This window comes from Penicillium lagena (genome assembly GCF_028827675.1).
Source record: "Penicillium lagena strain IBT 129212 chromosome Unknown utg000002l_segment0_segment0, whole genome shotgun sequence".
NCBI classification, from domain to species: Eukaryota; Fungi; Ascomycota; class Eurotiomycetes; order Eurotiales; family Aspergillaceae; genus Penicillium; species Penicillium lagena.
In genome coordinates, this window is record NW_026623223.1 from 5,462,730 (window position 1) to 5,485,552 (window position 22,823).

Sequence of the window (22,823 nt, forward strand, 5' to 3'; positions counted from 1 at the left end):
CAGAGACCAAACTAGCTCCGCACTTCAAAGAAGGCTCCTTGTACCAGGCTTCTGTCCTGATTCCTACTGGCCATCGACCTTGGCAATGTAGGCTGGAAAAACTGTCAGTACACCGAAGGAAAAATAAAATTACTCGGGAACGCTTCGAGACTTACAGATGAGGTCAACAACACGGCGGGAGTAGCCCCACTCGTTGTCGTACCAGGAGACCAGCTTGATGAAGTTGGAGTTGAGGGCAATGCCGGCCTTGGCATCGAAGATGGAGGAGCGGTCATCACCGTTCAGGTCGGTGGAGACGATGTCATCCTCGGTGTAGCCGAGAATTCCCTTGAGCTCGCCCTCGGAGGCAGCCTTGATGGTCTTCTTGATGTCCTCGTACGAGGCACCCTTCTCGATGCGGCAGGTCAGGTCAACGACGGAGACGTTGGAGGTGGGCACACGCATGGACATGCCGGTGAGCTTGCCGTTCAGCGAAGGGATGACCTTGCCGACGGCCTTGGCAGCACCAGTGGAGCTGGGGATGATGTTCTGGGCCGCAGTACGGCCACCACGCCAGTCCTTGTTGGAGGGGGCATCGACCACCTTCTGGGTGGCGGTGTAGGAGTGGACGGTGGTCATCAGACCCTCGACAATGCCGTAGTTGTCGTGGATCACCTTGGCCAGAGGAGCCAGGCAGTTGGTGGTGCACGAGGCGTTGGAGAGGACGTTGACGTCCTTCTTGTACTCGGTGTTGTTGACACCCATGACGTACATGGGGGCATCCGCCGAGGGAGCGGAGATGATGACCTTCTTGGCGCCACCCTTCAAGTGAGCGGAGGCCTTCTCGGTGGTGGTGAAGACACCGGTGGACTCGACGACGTAGCTGGCACCGACCGAGCCCCAGGGGATCTGGGCGGGGTCGCGCTCGGCGAAGAAGCGGATCTTCTTGCCGTTGACAATCAGACCCTGGTCACCATCGATCTCGATGGTGCCCTTGAACTGGCCGTGGGTGCTGTCGTACTTGAGCATGTAGGCCTGGGTAACGAGACTCGGTTAGTATAATGCCTCGCGCCGCATGCGCGATTGGTGGGAATAACGACATACCGCGTAGTGGACCTCAATGAAGGGGTCGTTGACGGCAACGACATCGACACCGCCGTGGGCGATGCTGCAGGATGGCAAGGTTAGTTAGATTCACGGCGACCGGCCCCCCGCGATGGTGGGGGTGGAGGGGCAGCGCAAAACTTACGCATTGCGGAAGACCTGGAAATGCGAGTTAGCGTCGGATCGTGATTATGGAAAATCAGGTCACTTACAATACGGCCAATGCGACCGAAGCCGTTGATACCAACCTGTAGACGGGGAGGTTAGTGGGGGAGAGTGGGAGAGGTCGTTCCAGCTAGCGCATACCTTGGGGACCATTTTTGCTATGGGATCTAGAACGAATGTTAGCATGGGGGGGAACCCGAGTGGATGGGTCGAGAAGAAGGGAAGACTTACTTGAAGAAGTGGAAGGAAAGGAAGATGGATGAGTGAGAGTGTGAGTGAGAGGAAAAGAAGAGGAAGAAAAGGCAGGCGGAGGGGCAGAAGTAGGATTCGGGCGACTGACGCAACCACCGCTTCACCCTGCTTACCTTATACACTTCCGGTTTCATACACCGGGCAAAACAGGAGGCCTCACGATATTGTCCTCCACGCTGCCCCTCGGTAGCTACCGCGCCATCCAATCGGCGTGCGGCGATCAGCTCTGGCCGGGTCCTCGCTGTCTCCTCGGGAACACAGCTCGAGAATGTTTTGCCCGATGCTTTCCTACGAGGTTCGGGGAGAAGAGGTAATAACCTAGGCTATGGCTGACGCCGTTCCGATGTTTGACGGCCGGTCTGTTACTAAGTGGATGATGCCATGACTAAAGGAGGGAGAGTGATTCCATACAACGCCACTCCTCCCCAAAAACAATAATAATAATAATAATCCTACTCCCACTAATCCGAACCAGGGGAATCAGGGCATTTCGCCGTCTGACTATCATAATCCTCTTCCGCCCAGCAGCTTCCTGCCCCGCCACATCCGCATCTGGTCCGGATCAATGTCGGGCCCGCGGGGACTGCTCAAAACAGTCTGCGGTGGACGGACGCCCGGCTGGGACTATATCTGAAAGAGTCACCGGCAGCTCAACGTCGGGCGCACGGGATCCGGCAGATTTTTCTTAGGATGGACTCATTGGATGGTTTCTACAACTGGTAATTCCGTCTTTGAACTACGCCGTGGTCGATGTTATTATAAATCCAACATCGCCTCCACGGCACGACCACCCGAACACGAACGTCTCACCATGACCGGACCCCGGTGTTGTGCCCTACGGGTCATCGCCACTGAGGAAGTATAGTTTACAAAGCCAGTGGTGAATGGTTCGCCTACAGTTACAGACTAGGTTCGCTCTCATGAACCATGAGGATCCAAGCGTACCCGGACCCGAGTGGGATTCAATGGCCGGCAGACTCCACGGCCAGGAGCATTCGAAATGGGCTTATAATACAAGCAACAGAAGCGAGCGGATTTGGTCCTCTTCTAAATGAAACACCCCCAGTCACCCTCTCCCGTATTATGTACCGAGGTTTAAACACAACCAGTTGGGCGGACCAGAGGACCAAACCCCAGGAGCACACCGACGCATCCCATTTACTCCTCCTTGACACCGCCCCGCCAGTTCTTCTCCGCATTCTCGATCGAGGCCTTGTCGCTCTTGGGACCGCCCTGGGACATGAAGCCAGCGGCGGCCTTGAAGGGGCGCGCCAGGTCGCCGGTGGCGGGCTTGCCGAAGACGTGGATCTTGACCAGGTTGGACTCGAAGGCGCCCTTGAGCGGGATGATGGACTGGATGAGGAGCGGGTTGGTGTACTTGAAGTACAGGTGCATCACGCCCATCATGCCGACGCCCATGAGCTGGCTGCGGATCAGCTGGCGCAGCTGCGACTTGTCGTAGTCCATGTTGGTGGTCGTCACGGGCTTGGGCTCCTCGGCGCTGCCCATGGGTGCGGGCTCCACGTACTTGAGCGTGGACATGTCTGCGTGGGTGGGTGGCAATCAGCATCGGGTGAAGAACGGGGGTTCGGCATCACACAAACCCTTTTTCTGGTTGATCTTGGACTGGGTGTACATGTAGATGCCCAGGATGATCAGATTGGACAGCACGTAAATGCCGCGCACCAGGAGCAGGACATCCGGGTTGTCAAAGGGCACCTTCTTGGCCAGCTGCATCATGGCCAAGATGATGGCGAGGTTGGTCCTGAGCAAGGATTAGCCGTGTATCAGTTTTGTAACCACCAATCCATCCACATACACCTGAGCAGAGACCATTTTGGCGATAAACGTGGGGAGGCGGGAGGGCTTAAGGATAGGGATTCGAGTCGGGTGGAGGAGGTAGAACCGAACAGACGCGCGCACAGATTATTCTTCCAGGGACCAGCTGGCCCTTTGACGGAAGAATGTTAGGCCGATCGTCGAGTGCCTGAGGCACCATGATTATGTTATGCTCCCCTCACTCCACCCGACTGATGGTAGATTCAACATTGGACGCTCGAACAAACTACAGCTACTCACCCTGGCTCTCGGATTAGATCACACCCGCTCCGGCTGATCCTACCATGGAGATGAGACAGACTATTCTGGCGTGGCTCTCCCACATCCCGGTGACGGCCATGGCTGGTTGAAGCGCTGGGCAGCGGGGCGCTGCCACCAGCTATCTCACAGCCCTGGGCTGTCCACCAACAATGATCTACTGGTTCCCGGATGGTCGTCCTCTCTCCCACCGACGCGCTCACGGATTCACCCCGATCACCCTTCCTCACTCTCGATCGAGAGTGTCTCTGTGGATTCAGTTCCCTCCCACCGCCATCTTAGGTTCGCCGCCCAATCGGGACTAGCGTCATTGCTCTTAGCGACTGGCCCGACGCTGGACCAGCATTTCTCCTCCTTCCATCAACAACGCGCTGCCTAACCGCATTTCTGAATCGCCTCCCCATCCACCTTCGTGTCCCATTACTTTCGCATCACTTCTCACGCGATCTACCCATCGTTGCGCCCCACCCCCGACTTATTTCTTCACGATGCCTGGTGGAAAGGGAAAGTCCATCGGCGGAAAGGGCGGCTCCAAGGACTCTGCGGGGAAGGCCCAGAAGTCTCACAGCGCGAAGGCTGGTCTGCAGGTTAGTATCATCACTGTGCTAGGTGCCCCTGAGCATGCGACTGCGATCCGGGGCGATGGAACTCGATGAGGGAGACGCGTTGTTGTTCCCTGGATGACGAGGCCCCTCCCGGTCGCGCCCCTCTGGTCGCATGCTGTCGGCTGCCCACCCAGCTCTCTCTCCGATCGCGACCGTAATGTGTACTAACACAGCACCACCTCCAGTTCCCCTGCGGTCGTGTCAAGCGTTTCTTGAAGAACAACACGCAGAACAAGATGCGCGTGGGTGCTAAGGGTATGTCTTTTGCGGTGCCTCTCTCATTTCTTGACATTTCACTAACCCCCTTCCCAGCTGCGGTCTACGTGACAGCTGTCCTCGAATATCTGACTGCCGAAGTCCTGGAGCTGGCGGGCAACGCCGCCAAGGATCTGAAGGTCAAGCGTATCACCCCGCGCCACCTGCAGCTCGCCATCCGTGGTGATGAGGAGTTGGACACCCTCATCCGTGCGACCATCGCCTTCGGTGGTGTCCTGCCCCGCATCAACCGTGCGCTCCTGCTGAAGGTTGAGCAGAAGAAGAAGGGCCACATTGGGGAGTAAATAATGACTTCGCACGGGGTGGTCTGATTGAGAGGACTCACGGTCCGGCAAGCCCGGCTGTGTGCCCACCCTAGTCGGGTCCCTTTCTCTCAGCTTCTCGTTGTTGTTGTTATTCTTCTTCGTCACGGCGCTCCGCTTTGATCTATCTTGTGTCTATTCCCCGGCTTTTGTTTTCTTTCTTCACTTTGTTTTCTTTCTCTGCTTTTGATCCTTTTCAACTTCACCGGGCGCTGTAATGGGAAAATGGGGATATCCGGTAGTGAGGGAAATGTTACTGCTTCGACTTGGTTCCAATCGTTCAATCCATCTCGACTCTGTATGCGCTTTTTGGATCTTATATTTGTGTACGTCGCATACAGACCACGGAATCAGTCGAGATCTAGAAACTGGAAACACAGAGTGACGTTGGATCCCCAGGCCATTATTGTTACTGCAAGTAAGTCATGGATGCAATTCAAGCAAGGAGGCGCCCCAAGTGCCCCGTGCCCGGGTTTCCTGGAGTCGACAGTCGAGGCGCGGTGTGGCTGGGCTAGGGATCGACAGTCGGCATGCACGCGCAGGGACCATAATAAACAATCCATGCGTTTGTATGTGTACCCTGTCGAGCAGTCACTATGGTGATGTATACTAGGCAGGAGGAGTTCTGGTAGCCATCGATACAGCGCAGTTACAAATGGAGCGTCCTATTATTGAGTCAATACCCCTACTACAAGATCACGATGGTCGTCGGCCGAGTGAGACCCCAATGCAGCACGATATATATCTCCAGACAAGTCGGTATACATTGATCCAGACTACACCTACGCAGCTACACTTCAAACCATTTCAACAAACAGTAAAAGATACATGAATTGGCAGGACCTGCGAACAATTCGAATCAAATCCCTGGACCGCAACAGATACCAAATAGGAAGAGATGGAACCATCTCGATCAACCAGAGCAACCCGGACACACGGGAGAACCCAAAGAATCAAGAATCGACGCAGAAAGAAAACAGAAACAAGGATGAAACCCGCCAGGCCTGAGGAACCCATCACTCGACTCGAGTGAATTAAGGGACTCGCCACAGAAACAAGACGGGCCCCAGAAGCATTAAACGGATGCGAGTCGCCCCCCATGTACAACTAAAACACACAAGAATATGCAAATGCTGGTATTGTCGTCTCTTCCCTGCCGTCGGACAGGGTCTTTTGAGGGTCATTCTTCGTGGGTGTCGTCCACCAAGTTCGGACATGACACCAGAAAGCCATGAATTTGCATGCAAAGGCGCCCGCAGGATCAAAATGAATCCAAAAATAAAAATAAAAATAAAATAAAAAACCAAGCGAACTGGGGAGAGGAGAAAAGCGTGGCGAGTTCAGGAAATCAAAATAAAACAAGAAGCGTTCATCCAAACCGCGGCTCTGCTTGGGCTGCCCCAAAATATCGTCTAAACTTGGTTGGATCAGCGAAAACAAAGAATTTCCCGGGGTCTTTTTTTGTTGTTGTTGTGTCTTCTTTGGTCGTGTCATCTCGTCATCCTTCATCGAATCGTAAGGAGGTAATTCGCAGAACAGGGGCCTCGTGATACATGTCGTATTCGTCTCGCGGGCAAAACAAGTCGGATGCTGGCAAGAAAAAGGGTCGCCATCGTCAAATCTTTCTCCTCATGTCTCTCTCCTTTCGTCATATCATATCTACTCCACAATGATCTCTACTCCGGAGCTGGCCCGGAGTTCATCGCTGCCGCGGGATTGGTGGCCATTCTGGCGGCGAAAACCAGTGCTTTTGTCGGGAGTCGGTCCACGGGGTTGGCGAATGGGCATGCGCTCCTGCTGCGCACCGTCGTATCCCATGCCCATGCCGCGGTTGCTGCCGATGGCGCCGGCGTTGGTAGCCTGGTTCTCCTGTTCCCAAGAGAACATTCCCCTCAGTCGCCGGGGGCTGGAGTTCGGCCCACCGATCCCAGTTCCCAGGGAAAGACCGCCCAGGCTGTTGACCAGCAGGTTGTCATCGCGTTGCATGCCCAGAGAAGAGCCTGACGGTGCAGAGGTAAGGGTCGGAGTGTTGGAGGTCCCGCTGGGGGCGCCCTCGTACTGTAGGCGCGCTCCGTTGGATTGCAGGGCAGCGGGGAAGCTGGCGGAGGAGGGAACGGGCGAGGGAGTATAGGAACGCAGATCCGCAAAGGACTTGGCAGCTCGCAGGTTCTGCGTGTTCGCAAAGTTACCAGGCGAGTCCAAGACACCAAGGAAGCCGGAGGTCTGGCCGCGGAGGGCGTTGAAGGAGCCATGTGCTCCCTCATTACGAGCCTCGCTGAAGTCGATCGTGGCCGCCCGGTTCAGTCCGCGGCGACCGCTGTCGGCCGACTGGGCTGGCGGGATGGATGACAAGGGCGGACTCACATTGGTGCCAGGAGCGACTTTGAAAACCTGAACTTGACGCTGTTCGCCGCTACCGCGGGAGGCATGGGCCAACCCCATGTTGTGGGCCAGGGTGTGCACCGTGCGCCGCTGGACGGGTGAAAGGTTGGGCGGGAAGAGCACGGAGTCACGGCTGGTGTCTTCCTTGAATAAAAGGAGCTGGGAGTAGTAGGAAAGAGTCGCGCTATCGTTCAAATCCACATCTGTTGTGAAACTGTCAGCGGTTAAACGAAAAGAGAGCGGAAAATAAACAAACATACCAAGTTTCTGTCCGCGTTGCGAAACGGGTGATGGTGAGGTCGCGGGGATGTGCGACGCAAGCGAGGACATGGAACTCTGCGTCTGGAGCTGGGACGAGGGCATCGGGCGGTGCTGCTCCTCGAGCTGACCGCGGCGCTCTCGCTTCTCACGCTCGATCCGTTCCCGTTCCTGGAGGGGCAGCATCTTCTTGTACTCCACCCGCAGTTTCCGGCCCTGCAACTCAAAATGATTCAGCACCTCAATTACCGTCGCCGTCTCCTCGGCCGAGGTGAAGTTGGCGAAGGCCAGACCGCGGAACACGCCGTTGTCAAAATGGTAGTTGAACGCGTAGGGCAAGGGCAGGTTCAGCTCCGTCATTAACTGCACCAGCTGTTCCTTCTTGACGGCAAAGGGAATGTTCTTGATGACAATCGCGGTCGGAATCAGTTCGTCATCGCCCTCTGACGAAGCGGATGGTTCCGGGCGCATGGCGCTGCTTTGAATCGGCCCCGGGCCCAGGTTGGAGAAGGCAGGAGACATGCCGGGCTGCTGGTCGAGCCAAGTCTGTCCCACATCTGTTAGCTGTTGCTCTTCGCGGTTGTTCGACAGGAACAAGTCACTTACAGTCGGCAGACCGGTCCGGCCCCGGGCCGAGGGCTTCAGGCTGGCCGAAGACGACCGGATGCCACCCAGGGTCTGTGCATTGGCAAAACCGTTCGGATTCCACGTCTGCGACCCCGAAATGTCGTAGCCGTACGAGTTGTTCTGCAGCGACGGATTCAAGCGCTCCATCCGGGCGGTGTCGTAGCGGCCCATTTGGTCCTCGTAGAGATTGACGGGCATGGGGCCGTATGCGTCGAACTGGCGGGAAGACTGACGATGGAGAGGTTGTTGATGCCGCTGGGAGCCAGGGGAGCGCGCGGAGGGATTGTCGTGATACATGTCCGGTTGTTGATAACTCATGGCCGAGGAACGAGAATTCCTAGGAGGCTTGGGCCTGAGGAATGTGGGCACTGCAAATCCACGCTGCGCAACAAACCAGATTCTCAGAAATTCCCGGTGGCTTGCACGGGGCTACTCGATCATGAGAGCGACCGCACCAGGGTTCGGGAGTGGTGTGGGAGGGAGGATGGGAGGTGAGGGATGGAAAGAACGGGGTTGTGCGGAAAGGTCGAATGCGGGTACAGAAAAAACAGCAGCCCAAAACCAACTCAACGGAGCCGATCGAGTTGTCTGCGAGGTGTCGGAACCGAGTCACCGACCAGGCAGCACACAGAACAGATCTTTAAGTCAAGCGCTCACGGATGCAGGAAGCAAGAAGTCGTGCCCGGGTCATCAAGAAAGGGGGGGGTTAAAAGATGACAAGAGGGGGAGGGGGGGGTTTCGTCTTTCTTTCGGGAAGAAAAGTCAAGACTGGGATTCGTGCCCCGGTAGATTTGGAGATCCAAAACCACCGATGAGAGGAAGGGCAACGGAGAACGGGAGGGAGGGAGAAGGGGGTGGGGAGAGAATGAAGAGGGAGAAGAAGAAGAAGAATATTGGAAAGCCACGCAAGGCCTCTCGCGAAGTGCCGGGCTAAAACCGGGAGGTCCACACAACCGCCAAGAGGAATGGAGGGAGCAAGGAGGGCCAGTGTGCAACGCCTGATGTTTCCAAGAGAAAAAAGATATTTTTGCTTCAAACAAAAAAAGAGAGAGATCGAGAGAATAAATGGAAGAAGTGTACTCGAGAAAGGGAAACAGGGGTAAAGAGGAAGAACAAGAGCGCAAAAGGACGGAGAGTGGGAATTGGCAGGCCTCAGGCAGCAAGCGGAAGTTGAAAGAGTTACTGGTCTCGTTCCCTCCGAACGGACGAACTAAGAGTAATGATTATTTGGACAAGTAGCTACCGACCTCTCCATCGCATCCCCTATTCGCTTCGAGTGCAGGCCCTGACGATCGCCTCCGATTCGAGCATCCTCGGGTCCCTGCCGGAGTCTGCGCGGCGATCGATTCGCCGTCGAAGCTTCCACGCGCTCGGCTTGCTTCCACGCCGCTTCGTTAGGCTCGTCGCTAGTCGTGAATGGTGCGTGTGGACCATCTAATATTATTCACTCACAGGAGCCTTAGTTTGACCATGTAAGGGCGACTATTGATAAATAGTCCTCCCAACCTCCAACCGCTCGTGGGATGAGCACGAGTACTTCTGACAGTTGATCTGTCGAATTCATCAACGTTGAACCTCGTGCAGGTGATCTATATGATACACCAACTTGGTCCCCATAATCCTGCTCGACTGGACTATGTGTAGCAACGAAGAAGAAGAATGGACGGCCCAGCGGGACGGGCCACTGTCAGTCCCACTTGCTCGGAATTGGAAGTTGTCCTCCTGGGTCTGTCTCCATGATCCGCGCTTCCTCGGCCCTCGCATAGCTGGAAGCACGTCACGGCCTGGTCGACAGCGAGCGGAGAGAACTCATCATGGTGGCCCGCGGAGCCAGTTCGGAGGCCATCTTGACGGTTCCCCGGAGACTGCACCGGATGGGTTGCAAGCCATCACCGTGAGCGATGATGTCGGTGGGGACTTGGCACAGCCCCTGGCCCGGGTTAGCCAAGTCAACCTCCGGCAGACTATTTGTAGGATGTACAGCCCTGGGGTCAAACTCCGAACTCTGTCAATGCGCCGTAGTCTTTTCGGCGGAGCTTCCCGCAGTCAACCAGGCGGTGATGATGCGTCGCTACAGATACAATCATAAGTATCCCGCCTGACCATGGAACCACCCGCGGGACCGGCGACGAGGATTGGTCGCGCGCTGGACCACTTTTTCCCAATGGCGTTAGTCATCGCCAGCTAAAACGTCGATGACTATTAGGGGGCGAGAAAAGCGTACGGCTGGTTAAAAAGGCTCCATTGCGCCCACACGCTTTGAGGGGCCGACTTATGACTACCTGCGACTCGAGGCCATGAGGACCACGGTGCGCGCAGGTATCGCCATCGCCCTGATTGGCACCGTGCTGCTGCTGAAAAATCATCTGGAATACATCCGATCGCAGTGGCCGCAGTCCGTCGAAATTGCCACCACAGCCGAGGGGAGCTATGAGCTGAAAGATGGCGACCTCTATTTCGTGTCGGGCTCCTTCGTGACACCGACCGCTTCCGCTCAGGACTCCATGATATACACCGAATGGGAAGCGACGTCCACTCCAATTGTGGGAGAATCTACTCCCTCAGCGGCAGCGGCGGAAGCACCGGCGAAGGAATCGGCATCACCAGCCGAACCAGCATCATCAGAGGGACCAACGCTCCCCGAGGAACAAAAGCTCCCGGAGCATCCGACCGCTTCGGAGGAGAAGGCCGTGCCAATCTCATTATCGCAGAATGCATCGGTTGCAAAGCTTGATCAAGTCATTGTCGTTGGAAAGACACGGTGGGAGAACACAGACTGGGTCACGGAGGAACTGTCTGAGTAAGTTGATCTCCTTCCAGCGCCTCTACAAGGCAAATACTGACCTGCAGTAGTTGGCAGAATGCAATCTATGAGGTCAACAATCCGGAGGCGCCGTTGAGGGTCAAGAAGAACAAAGGCAAGGAAAGCAACGTCTATCTGCAATATATTTTGGACCACTACCACGCCCTTCCGTCGATCATCGTTTTCTTGCATGCGCACCGCGCTAATGCGTGGCATATTGAATTTGAGCAAGACAACGTGCGGAACATGCGGCGTCTGAAGATCGACCACGTCCGAAAGTCCGGATATGTCAATCTGCGTTGTAACTGGGGGCCTGGATGCCCGGACGAAGTGCAGCCGAACCGAGAGCAGCATGACGAGCGCTGGACGGAGATTGCCTTTGCGGACGCCTGGAAGAGCATGATGAACACGACTGTTCCGGAAGTCATCGCCGTCCCATGCTGTTCGCAATTTGCGGTCACGCGAGAACAGGTTCTCGCGCGCCCGTATAGCGACTATCTAGGGTATCATAACTGGCTTATGCAGACCCATCTCGACGACGAAACTAGCGGGCGCATTTTCGAGTACCTGTGGCATATCATTTTCGGGCAGGATCCCGTGCAGTAAGTCACCCTTGGACAATTACTCTGTGTGACAGACACTGACTTTGGTGTAGTTGCCCAGACCCGGCTGCTTGCGAGCATGACGTATATGGAATACCTACACTGGATGATCTTTTTGCAGAGGGGGAGCTAGCACGTCACTCTTGAACTATTAGATAACTGTGTACTACAACCTTCTACTTCCGATTCTCGATTGGCCGAGTAGTATATTTTTGGTCTAGTAGGATATTTTGAAGATTGACTTCATGATGATCGTAAACATGCACAATCTACTCGAAACTTTTCAATGGAGACTACCGCATAGCTTCTGGATACGATGCTTCGAGAGAACGCTGCGCATTACCCTTTTTTTTTCTAGGTGGGGAGGTTGGTAAATGGCGACACTCGCTGAACTGGTACAGTCGCGACCGTTATTGCCTTCCATGTCGGAAACATAGACACTCTCTTTTAAACCCTGATCACATGATACACTAAACCTAAAGTAAATGGTGCGTAAATAACCAGTTTTGTACGTACCCCGTCATAATACCAGATCTTATATGATACCAGTATGAAAGATACAACACAGGGGATGGCGACACGTGACCAAGCCGAGGCAATCCTAGGGGCGGTGGGGTGGGGCAGTCTGGGGGCTTTTTGCGGGATGGAGGCTTGGGGCCAATGGAAGGGCGAGAAATCCCACTGAGCCTCTGGTGGGATTGCTACTAAGGTATAAAATATCAAAAATAACAGGGTCTTTCATCCTGTTGCTTAGCATGCCAAAGAAAGGGGCCAAACTAGTGCAGAATTGTTGAGTCTTGCCTATCGCTGCTAATCAATAACTTACTTTAGGTTGGATTGGCCAATTTCTCGAAATTGTATCCACCTAATGCTCACTAGTAACACCTATCATTGTTCAAGACACGGACTATTTTCCTGGAACATGGCCCCCTCGAGAGGATCACAATATATTGTTAGCCTACCCCTAGACTAGACGAATCCTGAGGAATTCGGGCCAAAAGATGAGAATTAGCATATAGAGAAATATAAATAAAAGGGCAGAGTCACTTCCCTTCTAGGTAATGTTTGTCTATACAATTTCTACTTGAAAACGATGCATTTCCAAGCTTCCTTTATAGCTACTGGTCTCTTTGCTGGCCTAGCTCTCTCCCAGAATATTTCTATCACGACTCTACCGGCTGCCTCCTCTACTGAGATGCCTTTGTGTGTCTTTGTGACAGATGATGTGGAGGGTTGCACTGGCACATCCGAACCTTTCGCCGTTTTAGACAATTGGATGTGTGACAGTCCTAGTAAGTCGAAACATGGTCACCTAGATGGATGAAAATTTACCTAAGCCCTCCTTGGTACAGACAACCTTGGCGGAAGTGACCCAACAGGCACAGTTGGCCTCTGCGGTACCCAGGCCGACGGGTCATCTGTTGCAAGTCTATACATCAACGACCACGTGGTTACGTACTACGACAACCAAAACATTGACGACCCGCCTGTTTATTGCTCCTTTACCGCAGGTTTGACGATTGGTGCCACATGTGTTGCAACGTTAACAACCTCTGGAACACCACCTGCGACTAGCGCTCCAACTTCTCCCTCTTCATCTGCCTGGTATTAATTTTTTCTCCGTTATGAAGGAGTCGATAAAATACTTCAAGAAACCGTTTTGGCCAATGAAAGAGATGTTTTTGGCTCACGAGAATTTACGCAATGAACCTGGCCCTAATAATCCCAGAGGTATAACCGTGTTTAGGCTGTGCAGTTATAAGGGACTAGACCGTACTACGAATGCCTTCCTTATCGTTCGAATTTTGATGGTCGAGAGAGGTTGCCAATATAAATGAAATCTGGGCTTTTAATCATCTCCCAGCACCGTCGAATGTAAACCTCTTAAGCTGAAAAATAATACATCACGATATCTAAGTATACCCCATAGGAGGCTTGCAACGAATGGATACTCGCCCAAAATGCGCGGGTAGGGGTCCAAGTGGATCTGGTTCCGACTTGGGACACTTGTTGCGGCGCTATGGTGGGCGTGGTTATTTTTGGATTTGTAATAATACACCACAATACAGCTTACTTAAGTTTGCACTCGTTTAGCATTGTACCATTTAAACTCCGAACATTTCTTTAAATACTAGGCCAACCATAAATGGATTAGCGTATCATGTGATTAGGGTTGGAAACAGCATCTCTATGTTTCCAACATGGAAGGCGATTCTGGGCGCCTCTGTAGGTGCTGTGTTACGAGATGTGAAAATGCTTTGTTACGGAAAGTGGAAGTTGCCCACTGTCCCTCGCGCACCTCGGGATTGTGGAATATTAAACAACCTTCCCTCAAATTCCTGGAGACGCTTGAGCGGAAGGTGGATTGAGCACCGCAAAATTTGGAACATTGCTATATAGGATAGGTTGAAGGTCTACCGTATTATAATTGCTCTGACCATCTTTCCCTGTTCTTGCTCAAGCCCTAAAGCAAAATGCTTCTAGAAGATTCCCACTACAAATAGAATATTTCCGTGTAGTTAAGCTAAAAGTAGGTATTGATGGAAGCAGATCAGGCTATTCACTAAGGACTGTATGTACAGAGGCAGATTCCACAGTGGGATAACAGTCTCAAAGAATAAACCAGATTTTAAGGAAAGTCATTACATCAACCCAAGGATTTAGAGATGTTCCGCCTTTATTCACCTCAAGACCAATGGTATGGGTCAGAAAAGGCGTGTCAAACATCTCAGAGCAAGGCCAGAGGCATCATTCCCACGACAGCTGCCAGGGGAGCGACTCCGGGGATAGAAAGACCTGCGGCAGCGTTCGTCGTAGTCGGAGTGGAGCCTGTGGTAGAAGATCCCGCAGAGTTCTGGCCACTGCCATTTGAGTCGGTGGTAGTGGCAGTGGCAGCGGCAGCCGAGTTGGAGCTCAGGGTGGTGGCCGCGGCGGCGTTGTAAGTTGTGGTGCTAAAGGAGCACGAGTTGACGAGATCGAGAGCCTCTATAATTCATGTCATTCGAAATTCCCAGCCATTCTGATTGCCAAGATATAGAATACCGTTGTCATCATCGTCGTTATCATTGTCATCATCGTTGTCATGGCCATAATCATGATCATGATCATGATCATCATCGTGGCCATACTGAGTGATACAAGCTGCGCAGAGCGGGATCTGAGTACTCGCAGGACCCCAATTGCAGATGCACTGGAGCTCAGCCGAGTCATCATTATCGTGCTGATGATCGCAGCTTTCGGAGATGCCCACGACAGGGCCACATGCCGGCCAGCAATGATTCGGGACGTCGTCGTGCTCCAGCTTTGCAGCGATGACCACATTGCTGGCGAGCACAAGACCGCCGAGAGCGAGAAGTTGTTTGGCATGCATGTTGAATCAAAGTATGGTGAGTTTGGAATGAATAGAATTATTGTTGTTGATGCCCATTTTCAGGCTGTAGATGGCAGCATATATATATCTCGTGGTCCTGTTTCTATAAATGTCCTGGATCCTCCCAGATTTGCTGGTCCAAGGACATCGCCGACAATCTCCAGTCTTTCTGATCCCTTGTCGGGCATCTCCATCGCCCTGAGGGAAAGGAGTCGGATACTCAGCCCCAGACTAAGGAGACCCTTCTTGGCAGCGGGCGCGATCATCTCCACAATCACCAATGTTCAAAGTCCAAAAGTAGCTGCCTGGGTCTGCACGAAATCAGCCAAGATTGATAGTGCAGAGATAATCTCGTCTACATAGTGGCTGTGTCGCGCCTACTTGATGTCCCCACTATCTTTTTTCTTCGGGCGTGGCTCGAACTACATCGCACACTTCCAGGCTTCTGCATTCTTGCCTTTGGTCCTCTGCTGTCATTGGGCCCGTGTTCCATACTTCTCGGTCTTCAGTGCCGACTCGCGTGCCTTTTCGTTTATCCGGGCTGTCTCTGGGGCTTCTCATTTCGACTCCACAGGCTTGGCCCTGCTCTCAAAATAGCATCAGACTTGATGAAAGGTTGTAAGCGGTGACGTCTTGGAATGCTGTCCCCTTAGTAAGGATGAAGTTGACATCCCCCGCAGGATCGGAACCTTTCTGTACACGACGTCACTGCCACTCTCTCCCGACTACTATACCCCACAACATAAAAAGCTGTGCATACTACAACTAGGCATCAGTGGCCATGGCTCGGATTGGAGCCCTGTCTTGGGAAAAGTACTGCCTGCGTCCCGTCCAGGCCAAAGTTCCCACCAGCATCCCGGTGTTCATCTATGGCACAGCCTGGAAAAAAGACCACAGTGCTGATCTCGTCTACGCCGCGGTCAACGCCGGCTTCCGGGCAGTGGACACAGCGGCTCAGCCTCGACATTATCAGGAGCAGCTCGTTGGCGATGGAATCCGCAGAGCCATTGGCGACGGGGTTGTGCGCCGAGAGGATCTCTACGTAAGTATGCTATCTCTAGCATCTCCAGACCATGAGCAGCTGAACCTGCTGTCCAGGTGCAAACCAAGTTTAGCCCCGTGGCAGCGCAGGACCCGGGCAATATGCCCTACGATGTCTCTGCCTCACTGACGGAGCAAGTTCATGCCTCGATTAAATCCTCGCTGCACAATCTGCGCCCAAACGTCGACCCAAACAGCGTGGAGGACTCATATATCGACACTCTGGTTCTTCATTCTCCCTTCTCGACCATCGCCCAGACCCTGGAGGCCTGGTCGGCCTTTGAGACTTATGTTCCCCATCGCATCCGCAACTTGGGCATTTCTAATTGTACTCTGCCCGTGCTTCACGAACTGTGCACGTCAGGCCAAGTTACAGTAAAGCCGGCAGTGGTACAGAACCGGTTTTATGGGGATACACAGTTTGATGTCTCTTTACGTGCCTTTAGTCGCCAGCACCAGATCATCTACCAGAGTTTCTGGACCTTAACCGCAAACCCTGCCCTAGTTCGGTCTGCGCCTGTACAGCAGCTTGCTTCTCTGGTTGAAATCACTCCGGCCGCTGCTCTGTACAGTCTGGTTATGGGTCTAGGGCATGTCACTGTCTTGAATGGCACGAAGAACGAATCCCGGATGGTGGAGGACCTTGCCGCCCCAAAGAAAGTGGAGGTATTCACGCAACAGCAGCCTGATACTTGGCAGAATATCTTAGCAAACTTTCAGAATCTGATTGGGGAGCCTGGGGCATAGAAATGAGAAGGTTACCTTGTTTTTGAGGTATAGTCTTGGAAGTACCGGTACCTGATTCTGTACCACATTTCGTAGGCCACGGCAAGTAACAAGTACCTAATTTGCTGACTCAGCTGTCCCACCAATCAGTGCCCGCATCCGCACTCGACTGATCTCATCCTCCGGAGATTTCGCATCACTTCCTTCTCTTGACGCCCTTTCCACTCACCACTCGTCGCCGCTTTTCTCCTGTCATTGCTGGTCGTTTCCTGCACGGCCACACACTTCACCCGTCCCGCAGTTGATCTCGTCTGGATCCCGTCGACGGCCCTCGGCCCAGTGGACGCTTTCTACTGGCGCCCGCCCGGTCGGTCTGGATGTTGGACAATTAATCGCCTGCTCGTTACGATCGTCATCAGACACAGCTTATCGTTTCTGCGCTTTCAGATTCGATCACCTGTCCCCGGTCGCCGTGTTTGCGCATTGTTCTTGCAATATTTCGATACCTTCGCTCACTTCCCTCCGCTTTTTTTTTGGGGTGTACGTGTAGTGAGCTCAAATCTTCACATGACTCAGGCTTGAATCAACTTCACGACCGCCCCTCTCGCATCTAGGGGCTTCGCGTTTTATCTGCGGCCTGATTGCTTGGATTAGATATCGTGATCGCTTTTTATTTTCCGGAAACAGCGATTGGAAAAAGGACATACACCGAACTCGACTCTGGTCTCGCGATAAGCCCAGCCTTCACCCATAACTGATTCACTTCGATGAGTTTGCACGGCATGGCGCGCAAAAGGCCTGCTCCGGGCACTACTCCTACGGTTAATCCCCAGATGGGTGCGGTCTCGAATTTCTCGTCCACCAACCCCGGCTCTCAGCTGTCAAACGATCAGTTCCTGCAATGGGGCCAGGACCCGTCGAACGCGACCAATGCCGCCTCCTTCCCTGATCCATCTTACAACACTGGAACATATCCCACAGCTGTACCGGCAGGGTCAGCGGCAATCTCGAATCAACTTGCCCGTCGACAGCCGTCAAATCAACTAGTCAGCCGAAACCGTGGATATGAGCAGGCTCCTACATACGTCGACCATGCTGGAAATGCGGGCGATGGAGACTCGGGAGCGTGGGAAGAGTCCCTGGATGAACTCAGCCAGCGGGCTGAGGTCGCGAAGCGAGAGGCCCAGGAAAAAAGGAAGCAGATTCCACCATTCGTACAGAAATTGAGCAGGTAAGATCTCACCTTGCGTGTTGAGGTTTCCCTGAAGCTGACAGCGGGCCCCTAGCTTTTTGGACAAATCAGAGAATACCGATTTGATTCGATGGTCCGACGACGGCAACTCTTTTATCGTGCTAGATGAAGACGAGTTTGCCCGGACGTTGATCCCAGAGCTCTTCAAACACAACAACTACGCATCGTTCGTGCGGCAACTCAACATGTACGGATTTCACAAGAAGGTAGGACTTTCGGATAACTCTATGCGTGCCAGCGAACGAAAAAACAAAAGCCCCAGCGAATATGCAAACCCGTACTTCAAGCGAGGCAAGGCAAACTTGCTGTGGCTGATTCAGAAGCCGAAAAATGCGGCAAGCCATGGGAGCAAGGGCAGCAAAGGTGGAACGCGTGTCAAAACGGAGGAGGCTTACGAGAATGAAGCGGATGAGTACGGAGATGATAACACCCGCACAGCGCGCGAAGACCGTGCGCGGGGACCAGGGCAATTGTCGTTGGTGACCGACAGCGCCTTGCCCAAGGATCAACTGACGGGCGTTTATCGCGAATTGCAGGCGATCCGCCAGCAACAGCAAATTATCTCCACCACCATCACCCGATTGCGGAAAGAGCACGAGCAGCTCTACGCACAAGCGGCTAATTTCCAGGAGCAGCATACCCGCCATGAGAACTCCATCAATGCCATCCTGACATTCCTGGCAACAGTGTACAACCGCAGCTTGCAGGGCCAAGATGGACCGCAAAACCTGGCGAACTCATTTGCTGGGGCAATCTCGCAGGATCACCAAGGGAATATTGTTGACGTGGGAGACGACTACCTCAGCGCTTTGGGGTCTATGACTAGTCCTTCTGGGCAAAGACATGGGAAGAAGCAACCCTTGCTATTGAAAGCGCCACCTGTTGCAAATGAGAATGGCCGTGCTAGCACGATCTCGCCCTCGGCCAGTGGTCCCTATGAAGCTCGACCTCGCGGCCATGCGCGACAACCCAGTGCCACGCAGCCCAGGCATGTCGAGGAGGTGTTCGACAACAGCCCACGACAGACCAGCTCGGCCAGCTTGCCACACGGACAGCAAGATGATAGTCATCCGCAACGGGATATAATGTCCGTGATCCAAAACTCCAACGCGAGAAACGGCGTTCCAACAAACTTCTCCGAATTCCCCGATGTGCTCTCTTCGCTCGAGACATCCGGCGGCAATGTCCCTCTCACTCCCAATCAGCGCGCCGACATGCTTCGACTCATGGCCAATGAAACACACTCCGCCGACCCCAACACCTCGGACTCTCCCAACAATGCCCTTATCACGCCAACACCGCCTCCCATGCCACATAACTACTCGGGCCGACTCGCGAATACCCGCCATGAAATAGACAATCTGGTCAAGATGCAAGCCGAACAGGACCGCTCTGTCCAACACCTGACCAACCTTCTCCAACCTCTCAGTCCGACAGGCTCCATCCCCGGGATAGCGAGTGACGGCAATGTCCCGCCGCCGCCACTTGACCTGGACCAAATCTTCAATAACGACTACTTTACTGACTTGGGAGATCCGGATTCAAAGCACCTTGGCCACAACACGGCAGGCCACGATGGTACAGGTGCACCCGACACTGGTGGCGCTCCCGCAGACAACGGCGACACCAACGACCTGTTCGATTTCGACCACATTCCCGCCGAGGATGAGCTCTTTGACGGATCCAGCCATGATCAGAGCTACAACTACGGCTTCGACGACACGGGCTACAACCACGCTCCCGGGTCGGAGAATAACCAAGAGTCGGGCCGCGTCATCGAGCAGTTGACCGACAGCGAAGCCACCAGTCCTGCGGGAACGACGCAGGGTGAGACTCCTGAAGATGGAGGCAGTGCCAAGCGCCGCAAGAGGGCGTGAGCAGGAGCTTCGGGGTCTTTGACCTCAAGCAGAGGTAGAAGAAAAGTATGATAGGCTGGCTTCATGGCGAATACCACAGGCGTTGTTCATATGGAGTTTATGCCTGTTCTAGGGCTGGGGCAAAGAAAAATTGCTGAGTTGGATTGATTTGATTTGTCAAGGGTAGAGTCAAAACGAGACCATTATTATTATGAATCCTATTATGATCCGTATGTTCAGAATTGCGTTTGTCTAGCGGATGTTCTTTCAGACGTCCATTTTGCTATTGCTGAGCACCATGGCTGTTTCATCTTGTCGGCTCAGAGAAGTATTATGTAGATCTGTTTATTTCACAGATACTCCATTCAGGATATCATCACTTCCCCCGATCCCACTCCAAATCACCCACTCGTTCCCGCTTCCGCTCTCGCTCTCGATCCCGTTGCAATCCCCGACGACGTCCACTGCCGCTTGCCCCGGCGAGCTCCTTCTCCCGCTCGCGCGGATCGATGACCATCAACGAGTCTGCATCGTCTGGGTGATCGCGCTTCCAATTCAGATCTTTGCCGAGTCTATCCTTGCCAAATCGCAGCTCGTGCGTGAGCCAGCCTTCATCGTCACGGGAATCATCTGCCGCGCCGGCGGACGGGTCATCCCATGACTGACATGATTGGCAGTTTGCGATAAAATGTAGATCACAGAGCTGGGCCTCCTCGTCATCTGCGTCTGCTTCCGCATCTGCATGTTTTGAGGGCCGTCCGCTGGCTTTCGTGGGATGCTCCGTCTCTGCGCCGTCCAGCTTGGCCTTGAAGGCGTTGAAAAGTCGGAGTGCCTCGTTCTCGGCGGCGCCACCGAACCCCAAAGAGCCATTCATGCTGCTCCCACGTCCGGCGCCATTGGATGATGACCCCGGTGGCGGGCGTCTGCGTCCTCGAATCGCCGTCTCGGGGATCATAGCCTCGAGTGCAGATTTCTTGTGGCCCGTGTCTGCGCGGCCCGTGTCGACGTTACGGCGCATCGAGGCCTTGAGTGATTCGATCTGCGCATTTGTTCGAGATAATTTGGATTCTTTCGCTGGTGGAGAGCTCGGAGTTGGGGAACGCGCTGGAGATTCGAGGTCACGCAGAGGCAGTTGAGCGTCTGGATCGGGTGACCGTGGCCGCGGCTTGCGTTCTGGAGAAGGAGATCGTGGTCGTTTCCGTGGTGGTGGAGAGGGTTTTTTGCTCGAGGCTGCTCGGGTGATGCCTCCTTTGCTCCACCGGGGACATCTGCGACGAGTTTGGTGTTGAATTTCGGCTTGGCCGGCCGCATGGGCATCTCTTCCTCGCCTTCATCTCCGCCAAAGCTCAGCAGCGCTTTGCCCTTAGTCGGCTTCTTCTTCTTCTTCGGTTTTTCATCGGCTTTGGCTCCAGTCGTAGACACGACCTTCCGGTCCTTCAACTTGCCAGCCAAGGGACCCAACTCGCCCACCTCACATGAGGTCACCTTGACCGGGTACATGGGACGCTCTGTGCCTTCGACGCGATCTGCCTCCGCGATCTTGAGTACATTGAAGATACTGTCGCCCTCCAGCCGCCCGAAGAGTGTGCATTGGTTATTCAGCTCGCGCTCTGTATTGGCGAGTGTGATGAAGAATTGACTCCCGTACGATCCATCCTCGCTCTTGGCCATCCCCACCAGTCCACGCCGAGTGAAGCGCAGTCGACTGTGCAGCTCATCACGGAGCACGACGCGCTCGTCCGGGTCGCGGGCTTCCGGGTCATATTCGAACTCGGGGTACTCGTAGATAGATGTGCCGCCTGACCCCGTGCCGGTAGGATCGCCGCCCTGGATCACAAAGTCGGGCGCGACACGGTGGAAGATGGTGCCGGCATAGTAGTTGTCCTTGCAGTGTTGGAGGAAGTTCTTGCAAGTGAGCGGTGTCTGGTTGGCAAACAGGGCGATGTGGATCGGGCCGACCGTGGTGTTCAGCGTGGCGGACGCGGTGGGATTGGGCTCAGTGGCATACTGCGTGGACATGGCGGAGGAGATTTGAGGTTAGGCGTCACGACATCGCTCGTGGAGGTGGAGGTGGCAGTGGGAGGGAAGCAGGAGGGAAGAAAGTGGAGGTTGCGAAAATGAAGTTCGGACGAGTCACGTCATGCCAGGGACACCACTGAACTGCCATCACTAGGTATTGTCTTTAAACTACATGCTTTTCTCCGGGATATTGCCAGTCTCCGGGACAGGAACATAGACATACATCAGGTGCAATGGGAATAATGTCGCTTGCTACAAGAAGACAAAAAGATATCACTGGTCGCTTTCGGAGAAATGTTGTCGGTGGTCTGGTTACCGGTGAGTCAGTCGCATGGAGAAAAGGTTGCCGGATGGTGTTGATCAGGTCGTCCAGTCGAAGCAGCAGTTGGTGACGAGTGCACATCCGGGAAAGTCCACAGGGAATTGCGTCACTGTATCAACCGTGCTAGTCTGCTAGATGCCAGTGCGTGCTGGCGAGCAGCCCTTCCATCGAGCCGGAGTCCCCGCCCTGCCCGAGAATGTGTAGCCCTAGCAAGTGTTGAAAGCCGGAGCAGCATTGAGGCTCATCTCTCAAGTTGGCGCGTTGGGTAATATGAGAGGAGGAGACGGTTCGCTATGACATGAGTGGCCATTGTGGACTCCGCCGGCTCCGTCGAACCCCGAGTCTCTCCGGGAGGACTCTTCCTCCTCGTCCTCTGGACTCTCCGAGCTTTTCGGTATATGGTCCTGCCGCTCTGCCCGGGCATGAAGCCCCAGTCGAAACCTGAGCCGTCTCAGCGTCCGCTCCGAGATATCGTACCCCTCCTGCCTGAGGAGCTTGAGCATCGCCTTGTCGGTCAATCTATCGTGCACGAAAAGCAGCTTGATGCGCGCATGCAGAGGTTCATCAGCCGTCGTGGTGCGGTGTCGCTTGCGGATCCCCCACTTGCGTAGCCGGGACTGGATCGTGCGCTCGCGCACTTGGATGTTATATCGGCTTTCGAGGGTGCGGCTGATGGAGTCGCTACTGATGCCGTGTTGGAAGAGGGAGATGATCTCGTCGCGGTAGGGATCTAGGTTGATTTGTTGGCGGGGCATGGTGGTGTTGCATGGTTAGTTGGTGTGGTG

The 22,823-nt window shown here is 54.2% G+C and overlaps 13 protein-coding genes across 13 annotated transcripts; 7 read left to right on the forward strand and 6 right to left on the reverse strand.

Annotated features, from left to right (window-relative positions):
- Positions 1–63: 63 nt before the first annotated feature.
- On the reverse strand, positions 64–1,401 carry gpdA (glyceraldehyde 3-phosphate dehydrogenase GpdA; the record flags this gene model as incomplete). Its single annotated transcript, XM_056976989.1, has 6 exons — positions 64–92; positions 156–1,014; positions 1,084–1,147; positions 1,229–1,242; positions 1,296–1,331; positions 1,390–1,401. 6 exons carry the CDS (start codon positions 1,399–1,401, stop codon positions 64–66), a joined length of 1,014 nt encoding a protein of 337 aa, XP_056836945.1.
- Positions 1,402–2,658: 1,257 nt separating this feature from the next.
- N7510_005064 (PHO88 family protein) lies at positions 2,659–3,336 on the reverse strand (the record flags this gene model as incomplete). The annotated part of the gene is made up of 3 exons (XM_056976990.1): positions 2,659–3,044; positions 3,105–3,265; positions 3,320–3,336. 3 exons carry the CDS (start codon positions 3,334–3,336, stop codon positions 2,659–2,661), a joined length of 564 nt encoding a protein of 187 aa, XP_056836946.1.
- Positions 3,337–4,085: 749 nt separating this feature from the next.
- On the forward strand, positions 4,086–4,762 carry htz1 (histone H2AZ; the record flags this gene model as incomplete). Its single annotated transcript, XM_056976991.1, has 3 exons — positions 4,086–4,184; positions 4,388–4,457; positions 4,515–4,762. The coding sequence occupies 3 exons, from the start codon at positions 4,086–4,088 to the stop codon at positions 4,760–4,762; spliced, it is 417 nt and encodes a 138-aa protein (XP_056836947.1).
- A 1,677-nt stretch (positions 4,763–6,439) lies between these two features.
- N7510_005066 (uncharacterized protein) lies at positions 6,440–8,365 on the reverse strand (the record flags this gene model as incomplete). The annotated part of the gene is made up of 2 exons (XM_056976992.1): positions 6,440–7,365; positions 7,423–8,365. The coding sequence occupies 2 exons, from the start codon at positions 8,363–8,365 to the stop codon at positions 6,440–6,442; spliced, it is 1,869 nt and encodes a 622-aa protein (XP_056836948.1).
- A 901-nt stretch (positions 8,366–9,266) lies between these two features.
- On the forward strand, positions 9,267–9,485 carry N7510_005067 (uncharacterized protein; the record flags this gene model as incomplete). Its single annotated transcript, XM_056976993.1, has 1 exon — positions 9,267–9,485. One exon carries the CDS (start codon positions 9,267–9,269, stop codon positions 9,483–9,485), a length of 219 nt encoding a protein of 72 aa, XP_056836949.1.
- Positions 9,486–9,683: 198 nt separating this feature from the next.
- On the forward strand, positions 9,684–10,136 carry N7510_005068 (uncharacterized protein; the record flags this gene model as incomplete). The annotated part of the gene is made up of 1 exon (XM_056976994.1): positions 9,684–10,136. One exon carries the CDS (start codon positions 9,684–9,686, stop codon positions 10,134–10,136), a length of 453 nt encoding a protein of 150 aa, XP_056836950.1.
- A 208-nt stretch (positions 10,137–10,344) lies between these two features.
- N7510_005069 (DUF3431 domain-containing protein) lies at positions 10,345–11,456 on the forward strand (the record flags this gene model as incomplete). The annotated part of the gene is made up of 2 exons (XM_056976995.1): positions 10,345–10,847; positions 10,898–11,456. The coding sequence occupies 2 exons, from the start codon at positions 10,345–10,347 to the stop codon at positions 11,454–11,456; spliced, it is 1,062 nt and encodes a 353-aa protein (XP_056836951.1).
- Positions 11,457–12,545: 1,089 nt separating this feature from the next.
- On the forward strand, positions 12,546–13,064 carry N7510_005070 (uncharacterized protein; the record flags this gene model as incomplete). The annotated part of the gene is made up of 2 exons (XM_056976996.1): positions 12,546–12,744; positions 12,805–13,064. 2 exons carry the CDS (start codon positions 12,546–12,548, stop codon positions 13,062–13,064), a joined length of 459 nt encoding a protein of 152 aa, XP_056836952.1.
- A 1,116-nt stretch (positions 13,065–14,180) lies between these two features.
- N7510_005071 (putative GPI anchored protein) lies at positions 14,181–14,822 on the reverse strand (the record flags this gene model as incomplete). The annotated part of the gene is made up of 2 exons (XM_056976997.1): positions 14,181–14,437; positions 14,495–14,822. 2 exons carry the CDS (start codon positions 14,820–14,822, stop codon positions 14,181–14,183), a joined length of 585 nt encoding a protein of 194 aa, XP_056836953.1.
- A 781-nt stretch (positions 14,823–15,603) lies between these two features.
- N7510_005072 (putative aldo-keto reductase (AKR)) lies at positions 15,604–16,610 on the forward strand (the record flags this gene model as incomplete). Its single annotated transcript, XM_056976998.1, has 2 exons — positions 15,604–15,864; positions 15,921–16,610. 2 exons carry the CDS (start codon positions 15,604–15,606, stop codon positions 16,608–16,610), a joined length of 951 nt encoding a protein of 316 aa, XP_056836954.1.
- A 746-nt stretch (positions 16,611–17,356) lies between these two features.
- On the forward strand, positions 17,357–19,718 carry N7510_005073 (heat shock factor family protein; the record flags this gene model as incomplete). The annotated part of the gene is made up of 2 exons (XM_056976999.1): positions 17,357–17,820; positions 17,876–19,718. 2 exons carry the CDS (start codon positions 17,357–17,359, stop codon positions 19,716–19,718), a joined length of 2,307 nt encoding a protein of 768 aa, XP_056836955.1.
- A 355-nt stretch (positions 19,719–20,073) lies between these two features.
- cwc27 (putative peptidyl-prolyl cis-trans isomerase) lies at positions 20,074–21,716 on the reverse strand (the record flags this gene model as incomplete). Its single annotated transcript, XM_056977000.1, is given in 2 exon segments — positions 20,074–20,837; positions 20,852–21,716. 2 exon segments carry the CDS (start codon positions 21,714–21,716, stop codon positions 20,074–20,076), a joined length of 1,629 nt encoding a protein of 542 aa, XP_056836956.1.
- A 570-nt stretch (positions 21,717–22,286) lies between these two features.
- Positions 22,287–22,793, reverse strand: N7510_005075 (Clr5 domain-containing protein; the record flags this gene model as incomplete). Its single annotated transcript, XM_056977001.1, has 1 exon — positions 22,287–22,793. One exon carries the CDS (start codon positions 22,791–22,793, stop codon positions 22,287–22,289), a length of 507 nt encoding a protein of 168 aa, XP_056836957.1.
- Positions 22,794–22,823: the final 30 nt, after the last annotated feature.